General features: G+C 36.8%; 1 protein-coding gene across 5 annotated transcripts in view; it reads left to right on the forward strand.

Annotated features, from left to right (window-relative positions):
* AKAP6 (A-kinase anchoring protein 6) overlaps positions 1-25299 on the forward strand; it is a 279971-nt gene that overhangs the window by 35841 nt on the left and 218831 nt on the right. For 4 of the 5 annotated variants that reach the window (XM_062623049.1, XM_062623078.1, XM_062623054.1 and 1 more), the window contains one exon: positions 11828-12185. In XM_062623049.1, the coding sequence (XP_062479033.1) occupies positions 11828-12185 (358 nt within the window). Of the gene's footprint in view, positions 1-9347; positions 9571-11827; positions 12186-25299 lie in introns of those variants that run through there. The other variant, XM_062623068.1, reaches the window with a different exon arrangement.

The following is a 25299-nucleotide window of genomic DNA, read 5'->3' on the forward strand; positions in this document are numbered from 1 at the left end:
TTCTAAGCTTAGAGGAATTTTTAAGCTGTCATAGTTCTCATTCCACAAATAAGTATCTGTAATTCTTGTAAAATCAATTTGTCTCGACATAAAGGAGAAACATCCAGTCATCCATGATGCAGTTTTCCTTTTGTTTAGCAAAGTAAATTTGTATAATACAGAAGCATCTGTTCCGGTTTAAAATATCATCAAGAGGTGTAGTTACCAATTAGGAGAGTGATGCAGAAAACATCCATGTCACCGTAATTGTATCAGATTTTGGTGACTGCAAAGAAAATTACCTTCCCAGGAGACTTTTCATCTCTCTTCCCCTCCCTCTTAGCTTTTCACTGGTTTCAAGATTTTTCTGGAAAAAAATGTTATCATTTGTGCAGGCTCTATAAATAGTCCAGCTGCTGAGAACACAGTCATTTCCAGCATATCCACTGTTTCTGCTGGTGACTTTCTGGCAGCTGCGATATCCCTGTCTATTATTTTCTATTACTAGGCTCAGTAATAATAATAATAATAATAATAATAATAATAATAATAATAATAATGTGGATCTTCTGGTGCAAAAGTTAAAGGGGTGGATCTAGGTGCACCAGGGAGTATAAATGGTGTGCTACTTCTGGAAGTAGATACAGATTCTTTTGAAGATAAACCTTGGAGAAAGCCAGTAGCTGATCTCTCTGATTATATCACCTGTGGGTTCAGTGAATATAGTATTAAAATTTACTTGAAAAACAAGAGAATGTCAATGGCGCTTGAAGTTCTATGAGTTACCTCATTCAGAAATAAAATTATGCTAGAGAACTGGAAATTTGGAGAAAGAGTTGGTAGTACAAATCTGATTTCACATCTCATCCTGCCTTATTCAAATCAGGAATTCCAACAAACAGGCAATTACCTGGCACAAGAGATGTAACTGGACAGATCACCAGCAGCAGCAGGGTGGGAGGATGGCGGCATGCTAGTGAAAACAGCAACATACAGTTTCTTTCAGAACGATTTAATCGTGAAGTAGACAATTTTACCAAGCCACGTACTTTTTTCCCTCCAGGAGCTCCACCTACCCACTTAAACAACCCTTCCTCCCAGCCCCTCCAACTTGGCAGTTGGATATATAACAGTGCCACCACCAGGCATTCCATCACCACCTGGCAGTCCTCTACCTTCCCTCATATCCACAATAGAAAGTGGATGTTCTTCTGGCTGTGACAGTCATTCACACAAGAGTCAAAATCAATGGGGAAGACAGGAAGAAAGAAAAAAGGTATCCAGACTAAGCAGAACTTCTTTTCAGAGGTCCTTGTTCCCTCTAAGCTTTAAATCTATATACTTTCCTTTCCTTGCTGAACCAGAGTCCAACTCCCATGCAGACAGCACTGATGCTTCAAGCTGTATCTTCCAGAATTCCTGTGCCATTTTTTAATGGATTACATTAAGAAACAGTTGCAATAACATCTAGTCCACCTTATATAGCCCTAGAATGTAGGCAGGTGCCTCCTGTGATAACAAACCACTTTGTGTAAACAATGAAAGCATGCTTATAATTTTATAGGTGATGCTGAATAGTACTGTTTCTCCACCCTGCTCCCACCTCCCTGGTTGCCATTAAGAAACAGAGAGTTCTGTCCCTCTTAACGTACCCGCAATAACAAACTGTTAAGATTTAAACCAAAATTTGTACCCATACGTATCTGCAATTTGGGGGATTGCATATTGTCTTACTACTTAATTGTGTGGGACCTTGAGAAGTATGTCTTGCAAGTTTACAAGAGGAATATATTTTTCCTAAAGAAGTTCTGATTGGCAAAAAGCAAGAACATTGCTTTTCATGAACAGTAGGAAATGGCTGAGAATTTTCCTTTGATACAGTAAGGATGAATTTTCCATGATAGAAAATATATCAATAAACCACTTGAGCTATATAAGTGAAAACTCTTGTGTATTCATTTCTTGTTTGATTATTTTGTTGTTGGTTTTCATTCGTTGTTGTCCAAGTTGTATCTTTCCACTGTTACATTCTCCTAGGTGGACAAAGCTGCTTCCTTCCTTTTTTAAATATTGTGCAGTAGAAAGGAATGGGGTAAAGCAATTGTACTCATTATCTTGAGGGATGGTGTCAATCAACTGATAACACAGCATGACCGGCTGTCTGTCTTTAGGTGACCAGTATGTCACCATCAGGGGTCAGGATTTTATCCAAGTAATGATACGAGAGTTTGCAGAATAGCTCCTGAAGCCATGGTTCATCCCTGTAGCACAGGAAGTCTCTTATTTTCATGGATATTAATAATCCCCAAATCAAACATTTTACAGTGCACTATTACTGTGATAACTGAATGTCTGAAAGTCTGAAACAGCTGGATATACACATTTGATAATGTATTATTGATATTAGATAGGAACCAAAACAATAGAGCAGAACTCTTCAGTATGACTCAGTACAAGAAACTCAATTTGTGCTCAAGAGAGCTTAGTCTGTTTCTGTCAATTCTCAACTTGAGAGAAAAAGTAATGGCTATGGGCTTCTTCTAGATAAGGCCTCAAAATTTTATATTTGACAGCTAAATTATTTCTAATTTAACTTACATGACAGAATTTTCCAGGATCAGCTAACCACATTGTATTGTGTCTTATATAACACAGAATACTGATTTCCAAAACGGGTCAGGCTCTGTGGTCTTAAGAGCTGCATGGTTCTTTGTTCCAAAAAGTAGAGATTTCTTCAAAAATCTTTATTATAATAACATTATTACAATTCAGTGTAACAAATCTAGTTTCAGAAGTTGCAGCATGGCTTCTGGTTATTTTGACTGATTTTATCACCAGGATCAGAGCTGGGGCAGCTTGAACGTCTGAGGTTGAACTTTTGGGTCTGGCATACCAATACTGTGTCCAACAGCATTCTTCACGTAGATTATTTTTCCTTTTAAAAAATAACTTTTTTTTTTTTAAAATTGTAACTTTTGGCCTGAGACCTAGAATCCAGTATTGCACTGCCTGTCTCATACTGCCTTAATTTAAGGAAGGAGCCCAAATGATTATCTTGAGTGACTGCTAGAGAAAGATGCAAGGCTTGAATTGTAGCTAGAGGTTGACTACAACAGACATACTTTGTATGGTACGTATGAGAGGATGAGAGATAATAGAACTTGAAAATGGGCTAAAATAGCCTTGCCTGGTTCTTCTTGTCTGTTCTATTATGAGGCCACATTGTGTAATAAAAGTAACTAATTTCTCATAATCAACTGACATTATAGTGTTTAGCTTCTGCCTGTTTAGCCTCCTGAAGGATATTTCATATCATCTCTTTTAAGAAAAAAGAACTGGAACAAGGGGCCACCTTCTTTCTAGAATAATTTTTATTAATTATTAATTTAATTAATTAAATTATTTTTTGCATCCTTCATGATCTAAGTTTTGTAGCTAGTGAAGGGGAAAAATGATGTTATGATTGCAAATGCTTTGCTTACTACTGGCCACTAGAATAACAAAAATGGCTTTATGCAGGGATATTTAAAAATCCCACCCTAATCCACAGACCAAAAACCAACCACCAACTGTTCATGTGTATGTTGAAAAATCAGTATATAAAAGTTGCACTATGTATGTTTGCTATGTACTGCTGACATTCTGGAGTGAAAATTAGGATAACAAAAGCCTAAGGTGGTGTAGGGCAGTTAGCTAATAAAAGATGCTGGAGCATTTATGAATTAATATGAAACAGCTAATTTTTCTTTGTCTATTTTAATGCTAATCTTTTCGTACCACATCATCTCCCAGACACTGTTTATTACTGCAGGGCAAATCTCTGCTGAGTCAGAAACGGCCAGGAAACACAAGTACTCCTCCCAATATGCTTGATGCTCTGAATATATTCCTCTGTGTGAGTCTGGCACTACACAATTGTTTTCAATTTCTGTACATACTGTAGTGTAGAATTTTTTCTCCTGTACCATGTAACAGTTGTCCTATGGGATCATTTTCAGCTGGCCTCTCTCTTGGTTTTTTGTTTTTTTTTTTTTGGTGAGCATGTAAAATACTATGACCGGGAGCCTACAAATTTTGTGTAGTGTTTCAGGCAATATGTCACTCTATATCACAGTGTTTTGGTTTTCACATAAGCATGTATGGCATATTTTCTTTAGTAGAGAAGTATTCCTTTCTCTCCAGAGCGGCTTTCTAGGCTCAGTGTGACAATTCCAATACTCAATTAATTTTAGAGAGCCATTTTTTTTAATTCTGCTTCCCCCCCCAGCTGTTCTGATTGCACTTAATGATGGACAAGAACTATTGGATATATTTTTAGATATGCTTGGTGCATGTGTAAAGATGCACAGTTGGTACTTCTTGAGATGTGAACTCTTTCTCTGAAATGGAACTTGGCTTTGCTTTCAGTATTAATCCACTGATTAATTGTAGGGCCATAATATTGTGCAGTTTCCACAGTTTATGAAATTCCTGGAATTGACAGTGCAGGTACAAATTGTTGATTTGATGAGTATACTGGATTTATACCCAAAGCTTTTATTCACATAATTATCATACTAGTGGCTTTATATATATACACTTAAATGAATTTAGATCAGGGTCTTGGAGTTTACTGAAGCAGCTGAAGATGCTGAAGAAGCTAAGCTGAAATTTTCAGTTATGCTTTCTTTAATAGGAAGTTGTTTGCAAGTTAAGGTCTTTTGTTGAGCTGTTCATTAGAGAGATACCTGAAAGGGGCCCTTTTTTGATTTTCCAAGTTCTCCTTTGGAGAATTGCATGCAAAAAACATGGCAAGTAGAATGGCTGAAGCACCCTCTTAGGTATATAAGGTGGTTGGGCAAAGGACTGAAACCTTGAGAGGAATTGAGGCCTACCACTTTAAAGACCTTTGGACAAAGAGCCCATGGGAAGTATAATGACTGCTTCCACTGAGGAAGAGGTTAGAGCTCTTTTGAAGAATAAAGAGGCCCAGGTTGTGAAAACCAGCAATATTTAAAGTTTCTGGATAGCGTGGTCTTTAAGCTGGTATAGAATCATAGAATAGTCAGTGTTGGAAAGGACCTTAAGATCATCTAGTTCCAACCCACCTGCCATGGGCAGGAATACCTTACACTATTTAATGGTCTCCCTTCCATCCTCCTGTTACCTCTTTTCAAGGGTGAGACTCTCAGCCTGCTTAGTTTTTATTTGAACAGGGGTGATTGCATATTTCTGTTTGTCCTTCAGATTGCCTTTTTTTGAACTCTTTTCCAGCCTCACTGTATTCCTTTTGTGGTGAGGGGGCCAGAATTGCACATAACATGCTGGATGTATACCATGGATTTCTACAGTGATGTAATATTTTTTTTTTCTGCATTATTTCCTATTCCTTTGCTAAATGTTCCTAAAATCTGATTTTCTTTTTGACTGCTACTATTAAGCCAATGATTTTTTTTTTTTATTTAACTGAACTTTGATAGTTTTCTGTATAGCAGAGGTTTCTGTGAGACTCTGATTGCGATTTCTGTTTGTCTCCATTTGTTCTCCATTTTCCATTTATAGCTACAGTTTCCAGCCTTTTTCTCAATTATTTGTCCATTCAAGAATCTTCCTCCTTATCCCATGGCTATTTAGATTCCTTTAGCTCCTGGTATTGATTTTTGTCAAAAACATTTTGTGGTCTGTTTAGAAAACTCCAGTACTGTGACTTTTCAAAAGCAGAGAAGGCTCTTCCTCTAAAAAATGGTATTTTTTCATGTGTTGCTTCATTCTGCTACAGTTTCTATTAATTCACCTGATACAAACATCAGGTGGAAAGGCCCCCCAGAACTTTTCTTTAAAAACTGGTATCCTAAGAACCAAAGAATTTTCAAATGAAAGAACATTTACACCACAATCACAATTTGGCTATTTCGCCCTTGGCTCCTTGCAGATTGCGGGCTCCTGCAGGTTGCAGAATGCCTAGACTTTGTGCTCTGTTTTTTTAGTCTCTCCTACTATGCTTTCAGACAGATCCTTTGCAAAATTCTGCAGTCGAATTTCCACTTGTCCTGATTTGCCACAATAATTCCCAGTTTCTAGATAAACATTTGCCTTGTGAGTTCTATGTTTTCCTTCACCATGGATTATAAAGAGAAACATCAGATACCAAAGAGCATTTTTAGTCACTGCAGTGTCTTATATCCCGATTTATAGACATAATTAGGAGCTCAAACATATATGGTGGGATTTCTGTAGTTAATCATTGGTGGCCTGGCTTTGCTACCATTAAAGCCTTGGGGCTTTTTAATGGACTTTAAATCAGTCACAATAAAAATTTTAATCGTGAATCACATTAATGTTCAGGTTTAATACTGGCATTGCTAGGCAAGGCTTTTTGGTCCATATCCTGCGTGAGTTCAGGCAGCATTGTATTCCCTATGAGGTATACCTTAGAAGAGTCTACATACATCAGATAGGAAGCCCAACAGTGCTACATGAAAAATTTTCCCCTTATTGTCCACCTTGTTCAGATTTTTAGGTGTAATAGTATGATAATTGTAAAGGAAGTATTTTTGAAATGTGTTCACAGAGAATGGTATGAAGAGAAAAACCTAAATTTACTCTCTTAGAATTCAGTTAAGAGCTTTGTGAAATTGCTGTATTTCTTAAATCTGTTTATGTGAATAGGGTTAATGCCATAAAATTTAAGTTTCCATATATGTAGTTACTGATGTGATGTATTTCAGGTTGTTGGGGTACTGACACAGTTTATCTTTGCAGTAGATACAGTAGATTACATAGTCAAGGAAAGATGTAATGAGCCTTATAACTTGGCAGAGAATTCCTGACACTATTGAAATGCGGAAAACGAAACACCCCCCCCCCCCCAAAAAAAAAGGGGGGGGGGAGAAATATAACTTGGCTGTGTGAGATATTCCTTTCCACTGCATCTGTTTAGAAGATGAGCATCAATGAACTCATTAAATCTGATGTTAAAATTTACATCATTAGATTTCAAAGTCAGCAAGCAGACATAATTATTTAATGATGGAGTTTCTCTGGGGCTTGGGGGCCATTTTGGAGAATGGAATGAATTGACAGACAGGTGGCTGTATAATGCTTATGGCTGATTTTAACAATGTGTGACAGTAAGAAAAATTAGAACTCATTAACATTCACTCGGTCCAGTGTCTGCACCACTGATCAATGGTTGGACTACTGTATGGCTTAAAATGCTTAATGAAGCTTTGTTTGACAGGAACCAACTGCTGCTGGAGGAAACGTGGATGATCTGATAGCTGGCAGAGTGTATATGGCCTGCACTTAATAGACAAGGCAAATGTGAATAACTGGGGAGCAAAATGAGGGGGAGGAGTCTTGTGGTGATTGATGAACTATATTATGGTTGACACACACATTCTATGTTTTGCATAAAAGCGTTAGCATCTGATTGAGTGGAAAACCAGGGGAAAGAGAGATTGCTATGTGATCAGTGGAAGGTAATCAGCCATCTGTTAGGCATAATGTACTTACTAAAGATGAAGATTGAAAGCATATGTGTGCATGTGCTTACACAGCAACTATCACCTTTTATAAAAGTATATATGAAAACATAAAACTGTATATAAAGACCTAACATAAAGCAAATAAATACTATCAGTTCTTCTATTTTTATTCTCCCACCAAAAAGAGTAGAAAAAGTAAAGAAAGCTTGTAGCTATGTTTGTAATTCATAAATGTGTCCTTCCAGCAGACTGAAACAGTAGCTTCAGAAGTAACAGAAACAAATAATTTGAGGTGTATTTTTAAAAACAATGGCATCATAACTCTCACTTTGATTGTGACGATGAAAATAAGGCCATGCCTGCAAAATATTGAGAGATGAACTTTTTATTGATCAGGACATATGTATTTTCAGCTGTTCACCTGCAGATTTAAAATAATCTGGTTTATACAGGTATTTGAGGTACAGAAAGGATTTAGTTTAGAAGAAAGCCAGAGTCTGATATAACACTGCTTGCCCATCTAAAACTGTCAATGATGCTACCAGGATTTTGTGATGTAGACAGCAAGACTGAGCTTAGCTTTTCATGTTTCAAAGACCTTTAGTGGTGGTACAAGTCCTGCTTACAAGGAAATTAACCACTCCTTTACCTCTTTTCAAAAATAATTTTTGCATAGCAGTGTATAAAGGGCAACTCTAAAAAATGTATTCAATTTTAATATGTGTTCTAACACTTGTGATAATGGTTTAAAATCCACTATCTGTACATCCCACAAAATCTGGAAAAACAAAATACTCCAGAAATAGAACAAATTTTAAAATCTGTCACTTGAAATATCAAACACCACAATATATAACCCCAAAGTATTGTTTAACTTCCATTTCACATCTGTTTGCATGTTTTTTTTTTAACAAATGTTTTAATCCACTAGATGACAACTTGGAATACAGAATATTATTCTTCAACACGCTTTTTCAAATTTCAGACTGAAATTTATCACATGTCACTGATGGTACATTATGCAAATACTGGAACTGCTGAAGAAGGCCTTCTGTGCCCCATCTTGCTGTTTCCACCTCCCCTGTTTCAGTATAGAAGTAATATTCTGAACATTGGAGGGAGAAAGTGTATAGGACAATAGATGCAAGTGTCTGTCTGAGAATGGAGTGGAGAGCAGCTGATTTAGTCATCTCAGTAGCTGGTGTCTTAGCACAACTTTATGAATACAGTGCTCACAAGGCTGCTGACCTAGTTAAATATACAGAAGTCTGACTTGCACGTGGTCAGCCACAAAGCAGAACATCTGATCAAAAGTATTTTGGCAAGGTTTATAACTCCTAAATTGCTTAAAGAAGATTATGTCTGTGAGTTTGCTGTTTCTGCTGGGCTATGTTGTTTGCTATTTAGTATTGCAACATTAGAATTTTACGTAAAAACACCTCTGTGCCAGGGACCTTCCTCTTTTCCTTTCCTACCCAATGCATGGGGGTGACCGTATCCTGCACTCGGAACGCCTTGCCAGGGCAGCTCATGGGTCTGTGCAGGAGTGACAGGGGAATGATGTTGCCGTTGCCGCAGTTGCGGATGAGTTGGGGGAGGGATCGGAGGGTGGAGCTTACTGTTTCTCCAGTGATTTTTCGGAGCACTCGTGTGAATGCAAGGCTCCAGTGTCAGCTTTCTCGGAGAGCGCGGGGGAGCCTTTCAGTTTTCCTTTCTCACAGTGTAGTTGGTGGTTGGTGCCTTTTTATTCTGCCAGGAAACGATTTGATGAATCTCTGCCCTAGTGTTCAGATTTGGTCATTTCTACAAGTAGCTCCTTTCAAGCACTGTGAACTTTTTAAGGCTTTCCCAGACCTCGTTAACTGGTATCCACAGTGTGTTTTATTACCTTTGCAGGATTTTCTTTTTCTTTTCTTTTCTTTTCTTTTTTTTTTTTTTTAAGAATGTGAAGAGAATGATCTCTTTTAAAGTTTCCCCACATACTTGAAGTGTGGCAACTTGTGATCTGGCAGAAAGAAAAGGACTCAAAGGACTTGACTTTTAAGAGCAACTAGGATTAAGGAGGCATTAGCTGTAACGCGGGGGAGCCAGTATATAGAGTCAAGCACATCGTAACAAAAAACAGGTCAGCAGGTTCCTAATGGTTGCTAATTGCAAACTCGGTGTATCAAAGCTAGAGCTACGCTCTGCATGCAGCACGGACTAGCTTTTGTTTGCTTCTGCAGCAGCATGTTTTAATTTTTGTTCACTAATTGCTTTAATGTCCTTACTTGAGCTGAGTCATGTTGAAAAACTCTGGTAGAGTGCCAGGGTGTTTTTTTTAGTGGAAAAACTCCTAAACAAGTGCTGCACTTCCAACGTTTTGGTGTCATTTAGTGATTCAGGCATGTTTAATTTGTTAACAGTAAACATGCAGAAATAAGGACCACGTGGGCTTCAGCAAAATTTTATTTTCAGGAGTTAATAATGTGAAGAATATGCTTAAAGTAATATGATAGTTTTGGCTGTTAGGACAGTTGATTTATACACTTTAAAGATGGGGCTATGATCAGCAGTGTCTAACAAAAATGTTTTCAAAGTGAGTGATTTGTTTAACCCTGTGTTTTGAATATGTATGGCAACAGAGTTTAAGTTGAAAAATGGGCAGTGAAAAGCGATGGACTTGAAAAATATACTCATCATCCTGAAATGCTGATTTCAGCCTTGTTGCAGAGCTTTTTATTTGACAGCATTTAATTCTGAAGTCTTCAAAAAACATAGAGTTGGAAATTGTACAGCAAGCACTGAGAACAACTTGGAATCTTTTTTCATTCCCTTTCCTTGATTGCATGAATAGAAAATTTTGTTCTGAAGTGCCAAATTAATATTTACTGGCTTAATATCCGTCATAAATATTCTCTTTTGGGGGCAATGTGCAAAAAGTAGTTTACTACAGGACAGGAAACAAAATCAAATTAATATTAAATGTAATATTTTGTCCTTCCTGGCTAGGATAAGTAGACTGGTGTTTGGCTACTTCCTTGGTACTCTCACTGCTTGTAGTAGTCATCTCTGGGTTCTAAGACTCCAATTGAAATATTTAGGGATAGAACTCAGTTGACACAGTGTAGTCGATTTAATAGCGAAAGGCACTGGTTTCTCTTCTGCAATCTTACAACTATTATGCTAAAAGCTAAAATGCAGTCTTTATAGAAAAGAGAGTAAACATGTAAGAACATGGAATACTGCCCAAATTAATAGCTGTATAACTGAGTTACTTGCAGTCTTTCTACTATGGAAAAGGAATGCAAGAAAAAGTTGTTAAAAATGTAGTTGAAGTATTTCCAATATGCACTGGTTAAAGCAGTGAAAAGGACCCAATCTTTCTAATTCTCCTAACGTAGACTTACTGAATATAGCTTAGGTTTGCAAAACATTGAAGGTAGTAAAGTTGTATGTCAAAGGCAGGCATGCTGCAAAATTAGGTAAAACCTAGATCTCCTACTGAGTTAAAGTTTACATAATGTTTTAGGTACAATTTAGCTCCAAACCAGGTGCATGCTGTTCTCTTCTGCATAGCAGCCTTCTATATTGCATACACCCTGAGTGTACAGGGAAAGGGATACAAAGTAAAATGTTTTACTTATTTACCTTTTTCAGTGAACCTTATAAGTGTATTCTGATGACACAGCTTTTGGGCTTTAGTAAGCCACTCCTTTGGTACATATTTTGACATTTGGATTTCTTATTTCTAAATTTTGACAGAGATATTGCTTATCATAACAGTTCTTATCTAACAAAACTACAAGAATTTAAATGTCAATTTAAAAACTGCCTACAATAAATCAACCAAGCGTTGTCAATATTTGCTTTAGATTTGCATTCAGAACTTTTGTTGGGCGTGATCAGTAGTCAAGTGGACAGTTAGGAAGTGTGAATAAAACTTGTGATAATTTGTCTTTCATCATAAATTTCAGGCCATAGAATATGTTCTAATGCATGCTAGTTTAAAATACTAGCCCTATATTAACTTGTGGAGTTGAGTAAATTTCTGCTAGCTTTATCAATGCTTAGTTTCTTTCTATTGCAGTTGTAGAAAATCAACATATATTTCTCATCAGTGAAAACTGTCATTTTGAAAGTGATTTTCTACAATGAGAGAAGTGCAATATTTGTTGGTTTTGGCAAAAATAAACCCAACAAAACAAACTTGTTTGTTCAAATCAACACAGTTAATTTGAAATATCTATTGATTCTTGATCTGGTGTAGAAAAGCTAGCCTAGGTAGAACAATTTGCATGAGATTACCATACCTCACAGACATTACCGTTTACTCCTTGTCTTGTGAGCATTTTTGTTGCAAAATTTGTAACATGCAGTCTCTTTTCTTTTTCTCTTTGCAGGTATTTTGGAATGAATTATGGTTTAGGCTTTCCCATGTTAGCCATGGATGTAGCGCTTTCTCCCATGACAACACAAGAACTGGATCCCATGCCATCTGACGCATCTCCTATGCTTATAAACATGACTCCAACAGTAGAACGAGATGGGGAAGAGGATGTCATGAAGGAGCTTGATTCTGGCCAGCAGTATGAAAAGCCTCCTCCTCTACACACTGGGGCTGATTGGAAGATTGTTCTCCACCTGCCAGAAATTGAGACCTGGCTTCGGATGACATCGGAAAGAGTCAGGGATCTGACATATTCTGTTCAGCAGGATTCAGACAGCAAGCATGTGGATGTGCACCTGGTACAGCTGAAGGTAGGATGAATTTTATATTGCAGACTTTTCAGTGAAGATGTTTCACTCAAATCTTCTACTTGCAAATTAAACAAAAGCAGCTTTTCATAACTGCTGCAGTATGGCAGTCTATGTTAAGTGAATAAGTCCTTTTCAGGGAGATAATACAAACTGTCATTCTCAGATCTTTTTGCAACATTACTTACTCATCGCTTAATTCAACAGTCACAAGCACATTAACAAACATGTCCACACTCCAAAAGCAGCTAATACAACCTGACCAGACAGATCAGAAATGCCCAGAAATAGTCGTATTTATTTTAACAGGGTTTAGTACCTAAACCTCCTAAATTTGTGTCCCAGTATGCATGGCTACTCATCTGAAAACTAACCAGATTTCAGAGGCAGTATGGTGGAAAGGTGGTCTAATGTTTGGCCTTTTAGTCTCATAAAGGCTATGCTCAAGATTGAACTCAGGTGGGACTACATACAAAATAGTAAACATGTAGAATATTTTTTCAGATCTGAGTCATGGTAAGAAATGTGAAGTGAGAGGAATTGAACAGTAACAAACAGTAAATCAACCTTCCCCTCACACCAGCAAGAAAATGTACTAGCAAAACTGGACTTTGTCCCCCCAATCTCCCCATACTGACAACTGAACACAAGTACCTTTAAACAATTATCTCTGTCTTGGTCCCAGATTTAAATTCTGATGATGAATCTTTAAAGATATTCAAGAAATTCCAGGTGAAATTCAAACAAATAGTGTCTAGGACTTTATTTGTATGTTTGTTTGCATTGCTTGGTTTGCTGCAGCAGATGAAGCATGCTTTTGAAGACAGCAGTCTCCAAAAATAGCAGGCAAATATTATCTCTTCAGTCTGAGCTGTCTTCAGCATTGCATTCTGAGGCCTGTTTATGTGAACATAGTCTTCCTTCATACTCAGTGGAATAGCATTTTATCTGTGTTTATTTTAGGACCGGAGCTGTAGTCTGTCTTAAAATACAACTCTGTGTACTAGCGCTGACCACAGAGCAATTGTACTGTAATCAGTTCTAACCAAGGAGAAAGCCAATCCTGAGGTTTTTGTATGGTTCCACCACTTTTCTGAAAAAATTGGGGTAGACATTGCTTGCCTTTGATGAAAGGACCATGTCCACAGCATGCAGTAGGGTTTTAGCAAATATGCCTGAAATGTATTTCATATCAAAACTTGCTGGACTCATTGCCAGCTCTGATCTGGAATTGCTTGTGGCCATCTTAGTGCACTGCTGAGCTGAAACTAAAGGACTGAGGGGCTTGTGCATGGTATTTGCACACAGCTTTGGGCTGCCTTAGAGCGCAGACAACTGATTTGTGCCAACTTACGGAATAAGAATATTCTGTACACATAACTCACCCTCATACATGCACTAAAATGTTTTATGTCCAAATGGAGGTCAGTGAATGAATAACATTCTCCTTTTTCGTATTTATTTGTGAAGTTGCAAGTGTCAATGGTAGCTCATAAAATACTTTCCTAATGTTTTCTTCTACCTAAGTGATTGCTGTAGCACCTAGGGATTGTTTGGATCTAAGAAGAAATATTTTTGATGTAACTGTAAAAAAGGAAGAAAGAATAACAGAATAAATCTCAATTATCTGGTCTGCCAGCCGGGGGGGCTGTCATTGGCGCTGTCAAATATTCTATGTACAGACTGGACTCACAGGGAATTGCTCTTTTCTTGTGTGTTTATACACTTGTATATCCGTGTGTGTGTACAATTATGAATAGTATTTGAAGTATTTTTAAAATATTTGATATATTTCTAAATTTTTCACAATAGCATAAAAAAGCTTTCAGCAGGATCTATAATAGTACAAAACGCAGCAAAGTCTTAATAAACACATTAGGGATATGTACAGAATTTCTGTAACCTTTAAACCTGTATACAGACAAAAACAAGACTGTAAAAGCAAGTGTTATGGAAATGCTTTTATTCAGACTTCAGCTATATTTTAAATTATTTACATTTGTATCCTTCTGCATTATATATATCTTGATGAAAATGGACACAGTGCTCAATGTGAAGCTTCACCATTGCTGAGTAGGCTAGAGAAAGTATTTTATGTGTCTACCAAATAAGACATACCAGGTTAGGCTATCTTTCATATTATTTGTTTTTCCCACAGCAGCAGGAGATGTTTGATTCATGTTCACTGTAATGCCCAAACTTCTTTGCTGCAGATTTTTCATTTCTCTTATCTGTGAAATTTTACATGTAAGATTTTGCATTTGTCTGTTACTGAATTTATTTTATCAGTTTGTTAGTGGGTTTTGTTTTTTTTTTTTTTCTTTTTTTTGGTCTTGCATTTCTCAAGTGTGTCCATGAATTTTTTCAGTTTCTTCTGGTATGTTTGAAGTACCTCCCCCAAGTACACACTGCAAATTTAAGAAACCTTTTCTCTGCTCTTTTGTCACAATCATAAAGATAAAAATGAATGTTACAGACTCAGGATGAAAATCTGTAACATAATAGTTTTTGAATATAATTATTAGACTGCAAATGCAGGAGTAAGGCAAACAAGTTTTTATTTTGTCATAGTTTGTTTTCCTCAGCGAGGAGAGGTCCAATTCCCTTTTTATGCAGCTATTCATTTTGGATATTTAAAGTTTATTTTTTTCCTTTGGCTGAGTTGGCTCATCATGATAGGGCTGGTATGAGGATGTAGGCCATAGCAGGCCTTTTATGTTATTCCTTGGAAAATTGCTCAACAAACAGATCATCTCTTTCTCTGGTGAATATTTAGTCTGTATCCCAGCTGCAGATTGGTCTGTGCTTCTGCTCTTTCTGTAATGAAGAACGTTGTTTCTGTGTTGTGGCTTGTTCCCTGAGGATTTTGGTGTTTGCTGCCAGTCTCTTTTTGTGCTGCATGACTTAGGGTTTTACTAGCCACCACTGATCCTTTGAAAAATACTTGTTTCTCTCGCTTTTGAAATGCCCTTTCTTAGAACTAGCCATGCAGCATGAGTGGGAGGCTTGTCTTATGTTGTTCCTTGGGAAATTTCCTGGAAAGCTCAGCTTCACATGAGTGCTTCAGTAAGCTAGATGCATGAACCATAACTCTCAGGGTTTTGGAATACGCTATATTAGTCATTTATCTGGTCATCACTCTTAACACAAGCTGTGCTAAGATACATTTACATCTCTAACACATTCAGTATAGCTGTTACCAATTGCAAATATTTGTAAAAGACATGAAAACAAAAATGCTTTGACTACAAGCAAATTTAGAGTGCTCTCTCTGTCCTTGTATTGTGTGAACATGCTGAGATGCTTTCGTGATCCATTTAGCATTTTTTTTATGCTGAATAAAATATGCTTGCTTTCACAGTGAGTTCTTTCTTGGAATCCTCCTGATGTCCAACTTGGATTCAATTCCAACTCTTCTACTTTACTTTATATCCCTTAACCCTCTCAGGGAAGGATCTTGCTCTTCAACTCATTGTTTGTTCCTTTTTATCTTTCTGAGGACAACCCCCCCCCCCCCCCCCCCGTCATTTGGATGATCTAGCATAATCTTTTGTATTTAAGATGTCTGTTAACTTCTAACTTATTGTGGAGAGAATCACTACACCACCAGTGCAAAACCAGGGTACGGTAGGACTGTAGGTGTCTTTCTCATCCTCTCCTCTTGAATTCAGGCGGCTTTTAATAATTAGCTAATATTAAATATTGCTGAATTAATGAATAAATACTGAAGGCCAGGCCAAATGATTTTTCTGAGTACTTTTCAACTTTTTTTTTTTTTTTTTTCCCCTGTATCAATTCCTTTTCAAGAGCAAAAATCAATATTTCCTTCAGATGTTAAAATAACTCAAGGCTGAGTCTGGAAGATAAGTTGATAAGTTCAATTTCTTGTAGTTTGAAACTCGGAACTGTCTTTATCATAACCTGTAAGTGGACCTACTCAATGCTAGCAGCACTGCTTAAGTACCTTGTCTACCACATGTCTTTTTGTCACGCTAGAAACAGGGCTTTTCTTTCTTCTCACCTTTGGTTTGATGACTCTCAATGGTTCTATTATTTTAAGGCTTGTGACAACATACTTTGCTTCTGCAGTTGTACAGCTTTTCATCTGTGCTACCTAAACTATCTTTAAGTGCACAGGTAAAGTTTTCTCAGAGTCTGAATCTCTAAATTGTATTGACAACACTGCATCATAAGAGAAGTTGGAGAGCATTGAACTGTATTCTATATAGAGTGCAATCCTGGAGACATCGCACATGCTGTTTGCTCACCTACCAGGTCAGTGCCTTAAAGGATAAAACTGATGACCAAGTAAATGTCAATTTTCTAGGTACTAATTAGGTTTGGAAATTCTGTGCAAAGCTGCTCAGACTTGCCAGGTTTGGTGGTAGTCTAAGTTCAGAAATGCAGAATTTTAGGCAGCTGGTTACTTGTCATGGAATGAGCAACAGAGGTGTACCTGTGGCATTTAGATATTCACAAACTCAATGAGCAATATGATTCAGGACTGCATTGTCGCCTACATTCTGTCCTAATGTTCATTCTGCTCTGGTCATTAAAGTCTGTTAAGAATGCATTCCTGAAGGCCCAGTCTGAAGTTCCTAATGAAAAAAAAAATCTTTCTAATTGCTTATAACATTTCTCAACAAATGTATGAATTTATTGGATTAGTGCTAGTTATGAATTACTGTTAATGCTGAAACCATTTTTGGTGTTCCAAATATTTTATACTAAATAAGTACCTGTTAAGCCTATGTAGGCTTTTAATATGGTTTTAACTTCAGATGCCTGAGTAGTGCAAGTGACAATATTGGTTTATTAATAATCAGACTGTTTTTCAACAGTAAGTTTAAAAAAACCCAATAAACATTTGTAAACTAATTTTAAGTTATCCTCTAGTGTAGTTGTAGATAATGCTGACATTTCAAAATGAAATTTTATGCCTTTAATGTTCAGCTAATGCACATTAATAACTATTTTTTAAGCAAATAATGGTAGGTTAACACAATAATTTTTTTTTTTTAAGATAGGTGGATTTAAACTGTGTCATGCAACCTAATAGGAAAACAGTTTCCCCCTTCTTCTGTCAGTATTGTTCAGTCTGCGCAGATACAGTGAAGTTAAACTGATTTTCATTCTCCTCTTAGAATTTAATAACTAGTTCTTTTAATATAACCCATATTTGGCAAACTCGGTGCCCTCTGATCATCTGCTGGGGTGCCATAGGAGACAGTATGAACGCAGAAAGAGTTTACATACTTTACTGGAGATTCAGTTGCCTGCTAAAGAAAGCTGGTCTTGCTAGAAAAGTGAGAACTGCTTGGTTAGTCTGCTGTTATGTAAGTATCAAGGGAATAAAAGTAGCTAAGAGCTGGAAAAGGCTTAACTGGTAACCCCAGTGATAATGGAGGATCTGGTTTGCATAATTTATCAGGTTAAATTAATAAATAATATATGTTGCAGACAGTGCTCTGGACCCTCTTTAAGATTGGACTTTCTGTCTAGAAAAACAGAGAAAGGATACCAATAAAAAAATTACTGGAATTATTGCTTTCGTGGTGAAGTGACTTGATTATTCCTTAGAGTGGTAGAAGACACCAGCATTGGATATCCCTCGGGCAAAAAGAGTTTTACAAAAGAAAAAAAAAAAGGAATGAATAAATAAAGGCATGGGTTACCTAATTGACTCAGTTGGGGTCTGTATGCATGGCCTTTGGAAACAAACCGTGAAAAATTTGTGGAGCATCTAAGCTTCCACTTAATGCAAGGGTGCAATCTGAACATCTCCTTAAAACAACATAAGTTATTTCAAAAGCAAACCGGTAAGGATACACCGAGCAAAATAACTGTAACCTGTGGCATTCCCTACAAGGGAGTGCTCTTCTTGCAAGGGTAGAGATGCATTCGTTAATTTGAGCACTGCATTTGGTCATACAAGGGTGATGTGTAATTCAGGGAGTTGCAGATATAAGAGCAGACTAGCATCTGCAATGCTATGAATGTCTTAAGGTTGTCCTAAAATAGACATTGGGATTATTCATCAGTCAGGAGACTTTGGAGAAAAAAGGTGAACGTTTGTTTGTGAGAAGGGAATTGGAGCTCTAAGATGAGGAGAAAAGTGGGTGTTGCACCACTCAGTTTCTTCATTTAGTTCTAAAAATAAAAACTGCGAAATCGCTCTCATTTGGATATCTACACTTTAGAAATATATACAGTTATACAATATATACATGAATGCATGTAAGTGCACTTTGACAACTTATATTGATTATTTCTCCCTCCTCTCACTTCACATTGCTCCTACATTAAAATACGCCAATACAGGCTTTACAAAATGAGCTAATACCCTACCAATGGTCTCTGGAGAAATATTAAGGTAAATATCAGATTCCAGCACAGATGGTACCTATTACCGTCTTTTTTAGTCTGTATCCTAATCTGACTGGAGCACAAAAATTTACTAGATATAATGATGTAATGATATAAATCCTTTTCAGAATGATGAGAAAATGTTAAGTCGTTGTGCAAATTAATTACTCAAAACATGTGAACATAATAACACCTACTGTTGTCCGTATTTACTGGAAAAAACTAAATACTATTTCAATAGTGTAAGTAAAATCTAGTAATGTCAGCTTTTTAAATTAGAGGTCATTGATGCTACATAATTATTTATATTTGAAAGTAAGGATACCAGTGGGAATTTTTTGTTATGGTATCTGTGACTTGGTTGAAATAATGTTATAAAAATATATGTATATTTGTAATTATCTATATGTGTATATAAACAAAAGCATACATGCAAAAAGAAGTGCCACATAAAAATCTTCCTGGTACTTTTTTTTCTTGAGGACTTGTTTAAGTCTATATGTGTTTTAGAAGGTAGGATATAGTGATGTTTTATAACAGCCATCTATGAATGGTCATCTTCATGAACTATTAATTTTACAGATGCTTTCTTGCTTTGCCTATTTCAGTAGGCTTTGTGGACCTATTTCTTATTAGGCATTACACTGGTAGGGTTTGTTGTGTTTTCAATTTATAATTGCATGTCACTTACAATATATAAAAACTGTAATATGACATAAGGGAGTAGTCAAAGAACAAGCACAGAAAATTGCACAAAATGTAAGGAATTCTTTAGTTTGCTTCCTTATTGCCTGATGGGCTTTCATTATGAGAGAGTTGACAGAAGAAATTTCAGTGTTATAGGATAATTGCTCTCTGAATACCAGAGATGCAGCATGAATATTTCAGTACCATCACATACTTGCATTTCAGTAAGAACAAGTTCCACAATTTCTGATTTTTGTAAATACCCTTTGTAATTTGCCTCTCAAATTATATGAATTCTTCCTCAGAATCAAATCCTTTTCTGTACAGTTAACCATTAAAAAGCCTTCTGTGAACTGCAATTGAAATCTCAGAACTAACAAACAAGTAAGCAAGCAAAAGGGTTTTGTGTATTTTCCTGTGGAGAATGTAATGACATGTCTGTATAGCTATGTTTATACTTTTGAGATGTTGCCCTATGCATAGTACCCATCCTGTGAGTGGGCTGTATGAGATGTGTTCTGGGGGTTTGAGATGATGTTCATGTGGTCTTGCCAAAGCCTGAGCTGTCACAGTGGGGTGGTCTGGGAACTGTACTGGACCTTCAGCTTTTCTCAAGTCTTGCTCTGGAGCTTGACTTCATTGTTTGCAGCTAATAAATAAAGCTGGGTGGCAAGCCTGGGCAAGCGCCTAGGTGCAGGCAAATGTCTGACTGACATTGTAGTTGTAGAAATGTCATCTTCAGAAAAGGTTATAGCACATACTAGGTATTTTTCATGGATAGTCTTATGCTTCCTTGAGTTGTGTAAGGAAGTATTAGCAGTATTACATCCACCCATCCATCCATTCATCCATCCAAAAGATTTGATTTGAAGATTTTAATGTGTTCCATGTATCTGTCTCTAGTGATGTGCAGAATCAGAAATAGATGAACAAGCATCCTCTTTGAACAGGAGCTGAACCATTTACAGTGGACTGTGCAGAAACAGGGAGGAAAAGGAGAATTAATGCCTACCAGTTCCATCTGTTAAAGCCTTATGAACGCTGTCTCCTCCTTCTCCCTGTTGCAAACCATTCTCTGGGGGAAGATAATAGCTTTTGTGGAGTCAGCTATAATTCTATGCCTGCTTTTCAAAAGATGGTGCACTTTTTTTTTTTTTTTTTAAATGTTTCCATTTCTTTTTGGAAAAAAAACCCCATGTAATTTAGAAAGCAGAAAGCAGCACTGTGTTAGAAAGCATAGCATTCTCAAATTCTGACATTTCTTAAGTTTTCACAAAATATAAAATCTACTGAATGTAATAACACATTACAATTTCCCTTGCCCATCTAGCAGCATACTTTTCATAATCTATATTAGCTGAGAAAATGCATCTCATAGGTTTCAGTGAACTATATTGCTTTTATTCTCCTCAGTTTGCCATGCAACCATACCTGCCCTTAGCTGTGGTTACATGCTTCAAAAGGGACTTGAAACAATTTACAATATACAGTCTTATCTTTTGATGTGAACATTCATCTTCTTGTGTTCTGGTGAGTACATTTGCTTGTGATCACAAATTATGCAGGCATTCAAAAGGTGAAAAAGCAAGTAACATTTCTACAGAATAGGTTCATAATTTATCTGCTAATGTAAAGGGAATAAATGATTTTATATGTACATTTCCAATGCAATTGTGATCTGACATTCTGAAATATGCTCTTTTTAATTAGTGACATACGTATAGGGGTATATATGCGTGTAAATATGTGTGTGTGTGTTTATATCATATTTATAATATTGTGAATGAAATTCAGTGCCACTCCTACCTTGGTATTTGTATATCCACTTATTCCTCATGCCTTTTTTTTTGTTTGTTTGTTTGCTTGGTTGATTTGGTTTTTTTTCCCTCTTTTTTCCTCACAATGCTTCCGAATTATCTGCCTTAAAATACTTGAGCTACTACACTACATTTCACTTCAGTACATCACTTTGTGCATGTGTGTAAGATCTCAGAGTTTGCAGTTCACCTTGTTCTTCATAGGAAACAAAGTAGCAATCATACTTAAAGAGGGAAGTTCTATTGTAAATGGTGCAAAGTATCCGTACTTTTAGATACAATATACAAACAACCCCCAAATAATGGAATTGAATTTTAAAAGCTAGTAGGTTATCTGGGATGAGCAAATGACTTATAAATGATTCAGCTAGCTTGTATGACCGGTATGACAGTTATGGATGGAATTTGTCACTACATCCCAGCACTCTCCAGCAGCTAGAAGACAAAATCATCAAATGGAAGCCTGCAAAATCATTAGCCAACTATGCTCTAAAAATCAAAGAGCTGAAATACTGAACTGAATATTCTCACTTGCTCTTCGGCAGTTATTTTTAAGGCTGTTATTTTTAAGATGCAAGCAAGGCTAGAAACGTTTTAGTTAAATCCAGTATTTTGAGGTAATAAATGAATTTCACAATGTGTACACTTAGAATGTTATCAGTATCATGAGACTCATAATAAAATACAGGGAACAGGGATATTTCCAAGGGCAGTACAGTAGGATTTATATCATTGTGGTCCCTTTTAAGCTATCCTATGTTTTCTATGCTGAGGTAATTTGGACTTCTTTCATATGGCATTTTTACTTGAAATTGATGATTTTGATACGTTGGATTCAAAATGTTATTTGGTGTATTACCTGTAAGCATGTGTAGCTTCATATGGATTCTTGCATATGATGCACACAAATATAGTCTTCTGTTCAAAGAGTAGTTTAAGTGTCCACATTACTTATGAATCTGGAGCATGTAACCAAGTCCAGAGAAGAGCCACAAAGATGATCAGGGGGCTGGACCACCTCTCCTATGAAGACAGACTGAGAGAGCTTGGCTTGTTTAACCTGGAGAAGAGAAGGTTCTGGAAGATCTTACAGCATCCTTCCAGTACCTAAATGGGCCTAAAAAAAATCTGGAGAGGGACCTTTTACAAGCATATGTAGTGAGAGAACAAGGGCTTTAAATGGAAAGAGGGTAGATTGATATTAGATATTAGACAGAAATTCTTTCCTGTGAGGGTTTTGAGGTGCTGGTACAGATTGCCCAGAGAAGCTGTGGCTGCCCCATCCTGCAGTGTTCAAGGCCAGGTTGGATTGGGCTTTGAGCAACCTGGTCTAGTGGAAGGTGTCCTTGCCCATAGCAGGGGGGTTGGAACTAGGTGATCTTTAAAGTCCCTTCCAACTCAAACCATTCCATGGTTGTATTAATCTAGGACAGTAGTTCAGCGTGAGGTATTAAGGCAGAGCTACATAGGAAAAGTATACATGGGAAAGGAGCCAGTCTTTTTTTTTCTGTAAGAACATTGTATCTCTAGTTACAAACAGCATTGTTTTCTTTCAAAGAAACACAAAATACTGGCAATGCTGCATTTTTTTTCCAAACTTAAGGTTTAATAAGTAAGGAATGCTGAAAAGATGCTTTTTTACCACATTACAATTTAAATTATATGCTTTTGATCTTCAGCTGAGCTCTGCAAGAATAGCTTCCTTGACTCAAATCTGTTCCAGATTCTTTCTTGATCTTAATTGCGAATGAAATACTTATAATATCTGTCAGCATCTATCCCCGTTTTTGTTCTCTCTCTTTTTAACCCTAAGGAGTAAATAAATACAACATCAAGCTAAGTGTTTGAGTGGCAAAGACTTTATGGTGATCTCCACTGCAATTTAAATCACTGTTCTCAGTTTTATAGTTACAGTATTTGGGATCAATTTGTGAATTTTGCACCAGTTCTCAACTGTTAGCTGGATTTTCTTTGCTATGGTGTTGTCTAACGTAGAGGATCTGTAAAAGATAGCAAGTCAGAATGACAGGGCCACACCTGTAAATTATTACAGAGGATGCTTGAAAAAGGAAAAACCTGCTTTGTATAGGTATCTCACTGCTGAAAAAGACAATTTCCCTATTCAAAAGAATTCACGTATTGGAGTGGAGCCTGTCCGGAGTTTTATTTTGTTAGGCTGCAAGTTGGTTTCTAGCTATCAGTTCCTAGTTTTATTGTCCAGCCTGTCTTCCCTATTTTATTTTCCTCTCTGCAATTCCCAGGTTCTCTCAAAATTTTTGTCAAAACTCCTGTCTTCCTGTTTGTCCTTCACCAAAGCGCATTGCTGAGTCATCTGCTACCATGCTGAATTGCTACTTCAAAATGCAGTTTATTCTTTCTTATCCTGGACCAATGCCATGCTCTGTGGAGAGGGCATGAGCCTGCCAAAGCACATCTTTAAGTACTTACTGCATTAGAAATGGAGGGAAGGAGAAGACAGTGCTGGACATGAGCCTTATTTCATTCTTGTGCCTTTTAAGTCTGGCTTTGTGTAATTTCTATAACCATAGAAGTCTAAAGAGAAAGTTCAGAATCTTTACTACCTTTTCTCGTATATTCAAAACAATGAATACATAGGCTCTTAGGGTGCAGGATTTGCTTCTGTTTCAAAGAGTTTCTAGTATGGTCGCTGTAGGTTCATGCAGAAATTAACTATTCAACACCTGGCTCTGAGTGTTGACACTTGCATCCTGCATTACTGTCCTCTGATCTCCCTGATGTTACAAGGAGGTTTTATACTTAGTCTTGCATCTTCCCTTATTAAAGATCAAACTTCAGTTGCTATGATTGAATTGATACTGGTTTTGTTGCCTTGCTGTTTGAATAATCTGGCCATGAATAAGACATACAGCTACTAGCGTTTATGGAAAGGAGGCAACTTACATTTTGGTAGTGAAAAATCATAATTGGGAAGAAACTGCAGATTAGACATCTACAAGAATTTCTAAGAATTGTCCATTAAACTACAATTATTAAATGCTTCAAGTCTACTTTGAAAGCCTCACTTCATCAAACTGTTCCAGGAAAGCAGACTTTGCTTTCTTGCAGAACTAGCTGCAACTGGAAAATTACCAAGTGCACAGAAGTGTACTTGACCAGGGCCAAAATCAACAAAAATTAAAAATGCTAAACAAAGTCAAAATCTCTGCATTCAGTAATACGTAGAAGGTGAGGTAACTAATGTACATTTAAGACATAGTTTTGCAAGCCTGCACAATGGTAACTTTATGCTCCTGGGAAGCCCTTGAACTGTACAGAACCACTCAAACTTGGAGTTTAATAACACATCTGAGTTCCCTTTTAGCATGAAAACAACGTGTTTACAATGTTGTACTTTGAGTTATTTTTAGAAAGGATTTAAGGTATCTTTATTGTGCTGTACCCCTGTTAGAGAAATTACTTCTACAAGGCACAAAATTTGTATCATGCAGTATTGTAGGAAAATCTTTGCAATTTATCTTCTTGGCTCACTGTATGAGAAGATAAAGATGATAAATTGTAAGTTTCAAAAAAATTGGCTTTGTGTGTAATTAATTGCACTTACTATGTACATTAATTTCCTTTTTGCTGTTTCTATTGATAAAGCATTTGTGAGAGGAATATGTAGCGTCCCAGAAAGCTAGACTATCTTTTTAAAAAAGGGGGTAGGATGACGACACGACGACAAAGGCGCCCATCATGAAAATCCAGAGACTGTGCGATTGTCTTTAGTGATAATATTTAGCAACTTCAATATTGAAAAAGCAACGAGCATTTTGGTGCATTTTACAGCTGGAGGGTTTTGGTTGCGCCTGTGCTGCAGCACCACCTAGTGATCCAGGGAGCTGGAGGAGTTTCCTTGCAGCTGCCGTAGCTGCTGGGGGACAAAAAAAAAAAAGAGGGAGAAAAATAATAATAAAAATATTATCATCACCTGCAAAGAGGTTTGGAGCATTGATAGTAATTGACAAGGTTTTTTAAATGTTTATCTGAAAAAAGAGGCTACTACTGTGTCAAATTTAGCATAACAAAATTTACAAAATAAAACGCTTGATCTTGCAATGGTAAAGCTGATTTAAAACCCTTAGGGAAACATTTGTATGCTTATGTATATACTTCTATTTATAAATATTTATATTGGTGCTCTCTTCAAACACTCAATTTCTATAGTCCTTTATAGGAGAAAAATATCATCTTGCAGTGTTGCTAATGGGAGACAGTGTTTAACT

The sequence above is a fragment of the Pezoporus occidentalis genome, unplaced genomic scaffold (genome assembly GCF_034315485.1).
Source record: "Pezoporus occidentalis ecotype Australia unplaced genomic scaffold, CSIRO_AGI_Poc_V1 ctg108, whole genome shotgun sequence".
Lineage (NCBI taxonomy): Eukaryota > Metazoa > Chordata > Aves > Psittaciformes > Psittacidae > Pezoporus > Pezoporus occidentalis.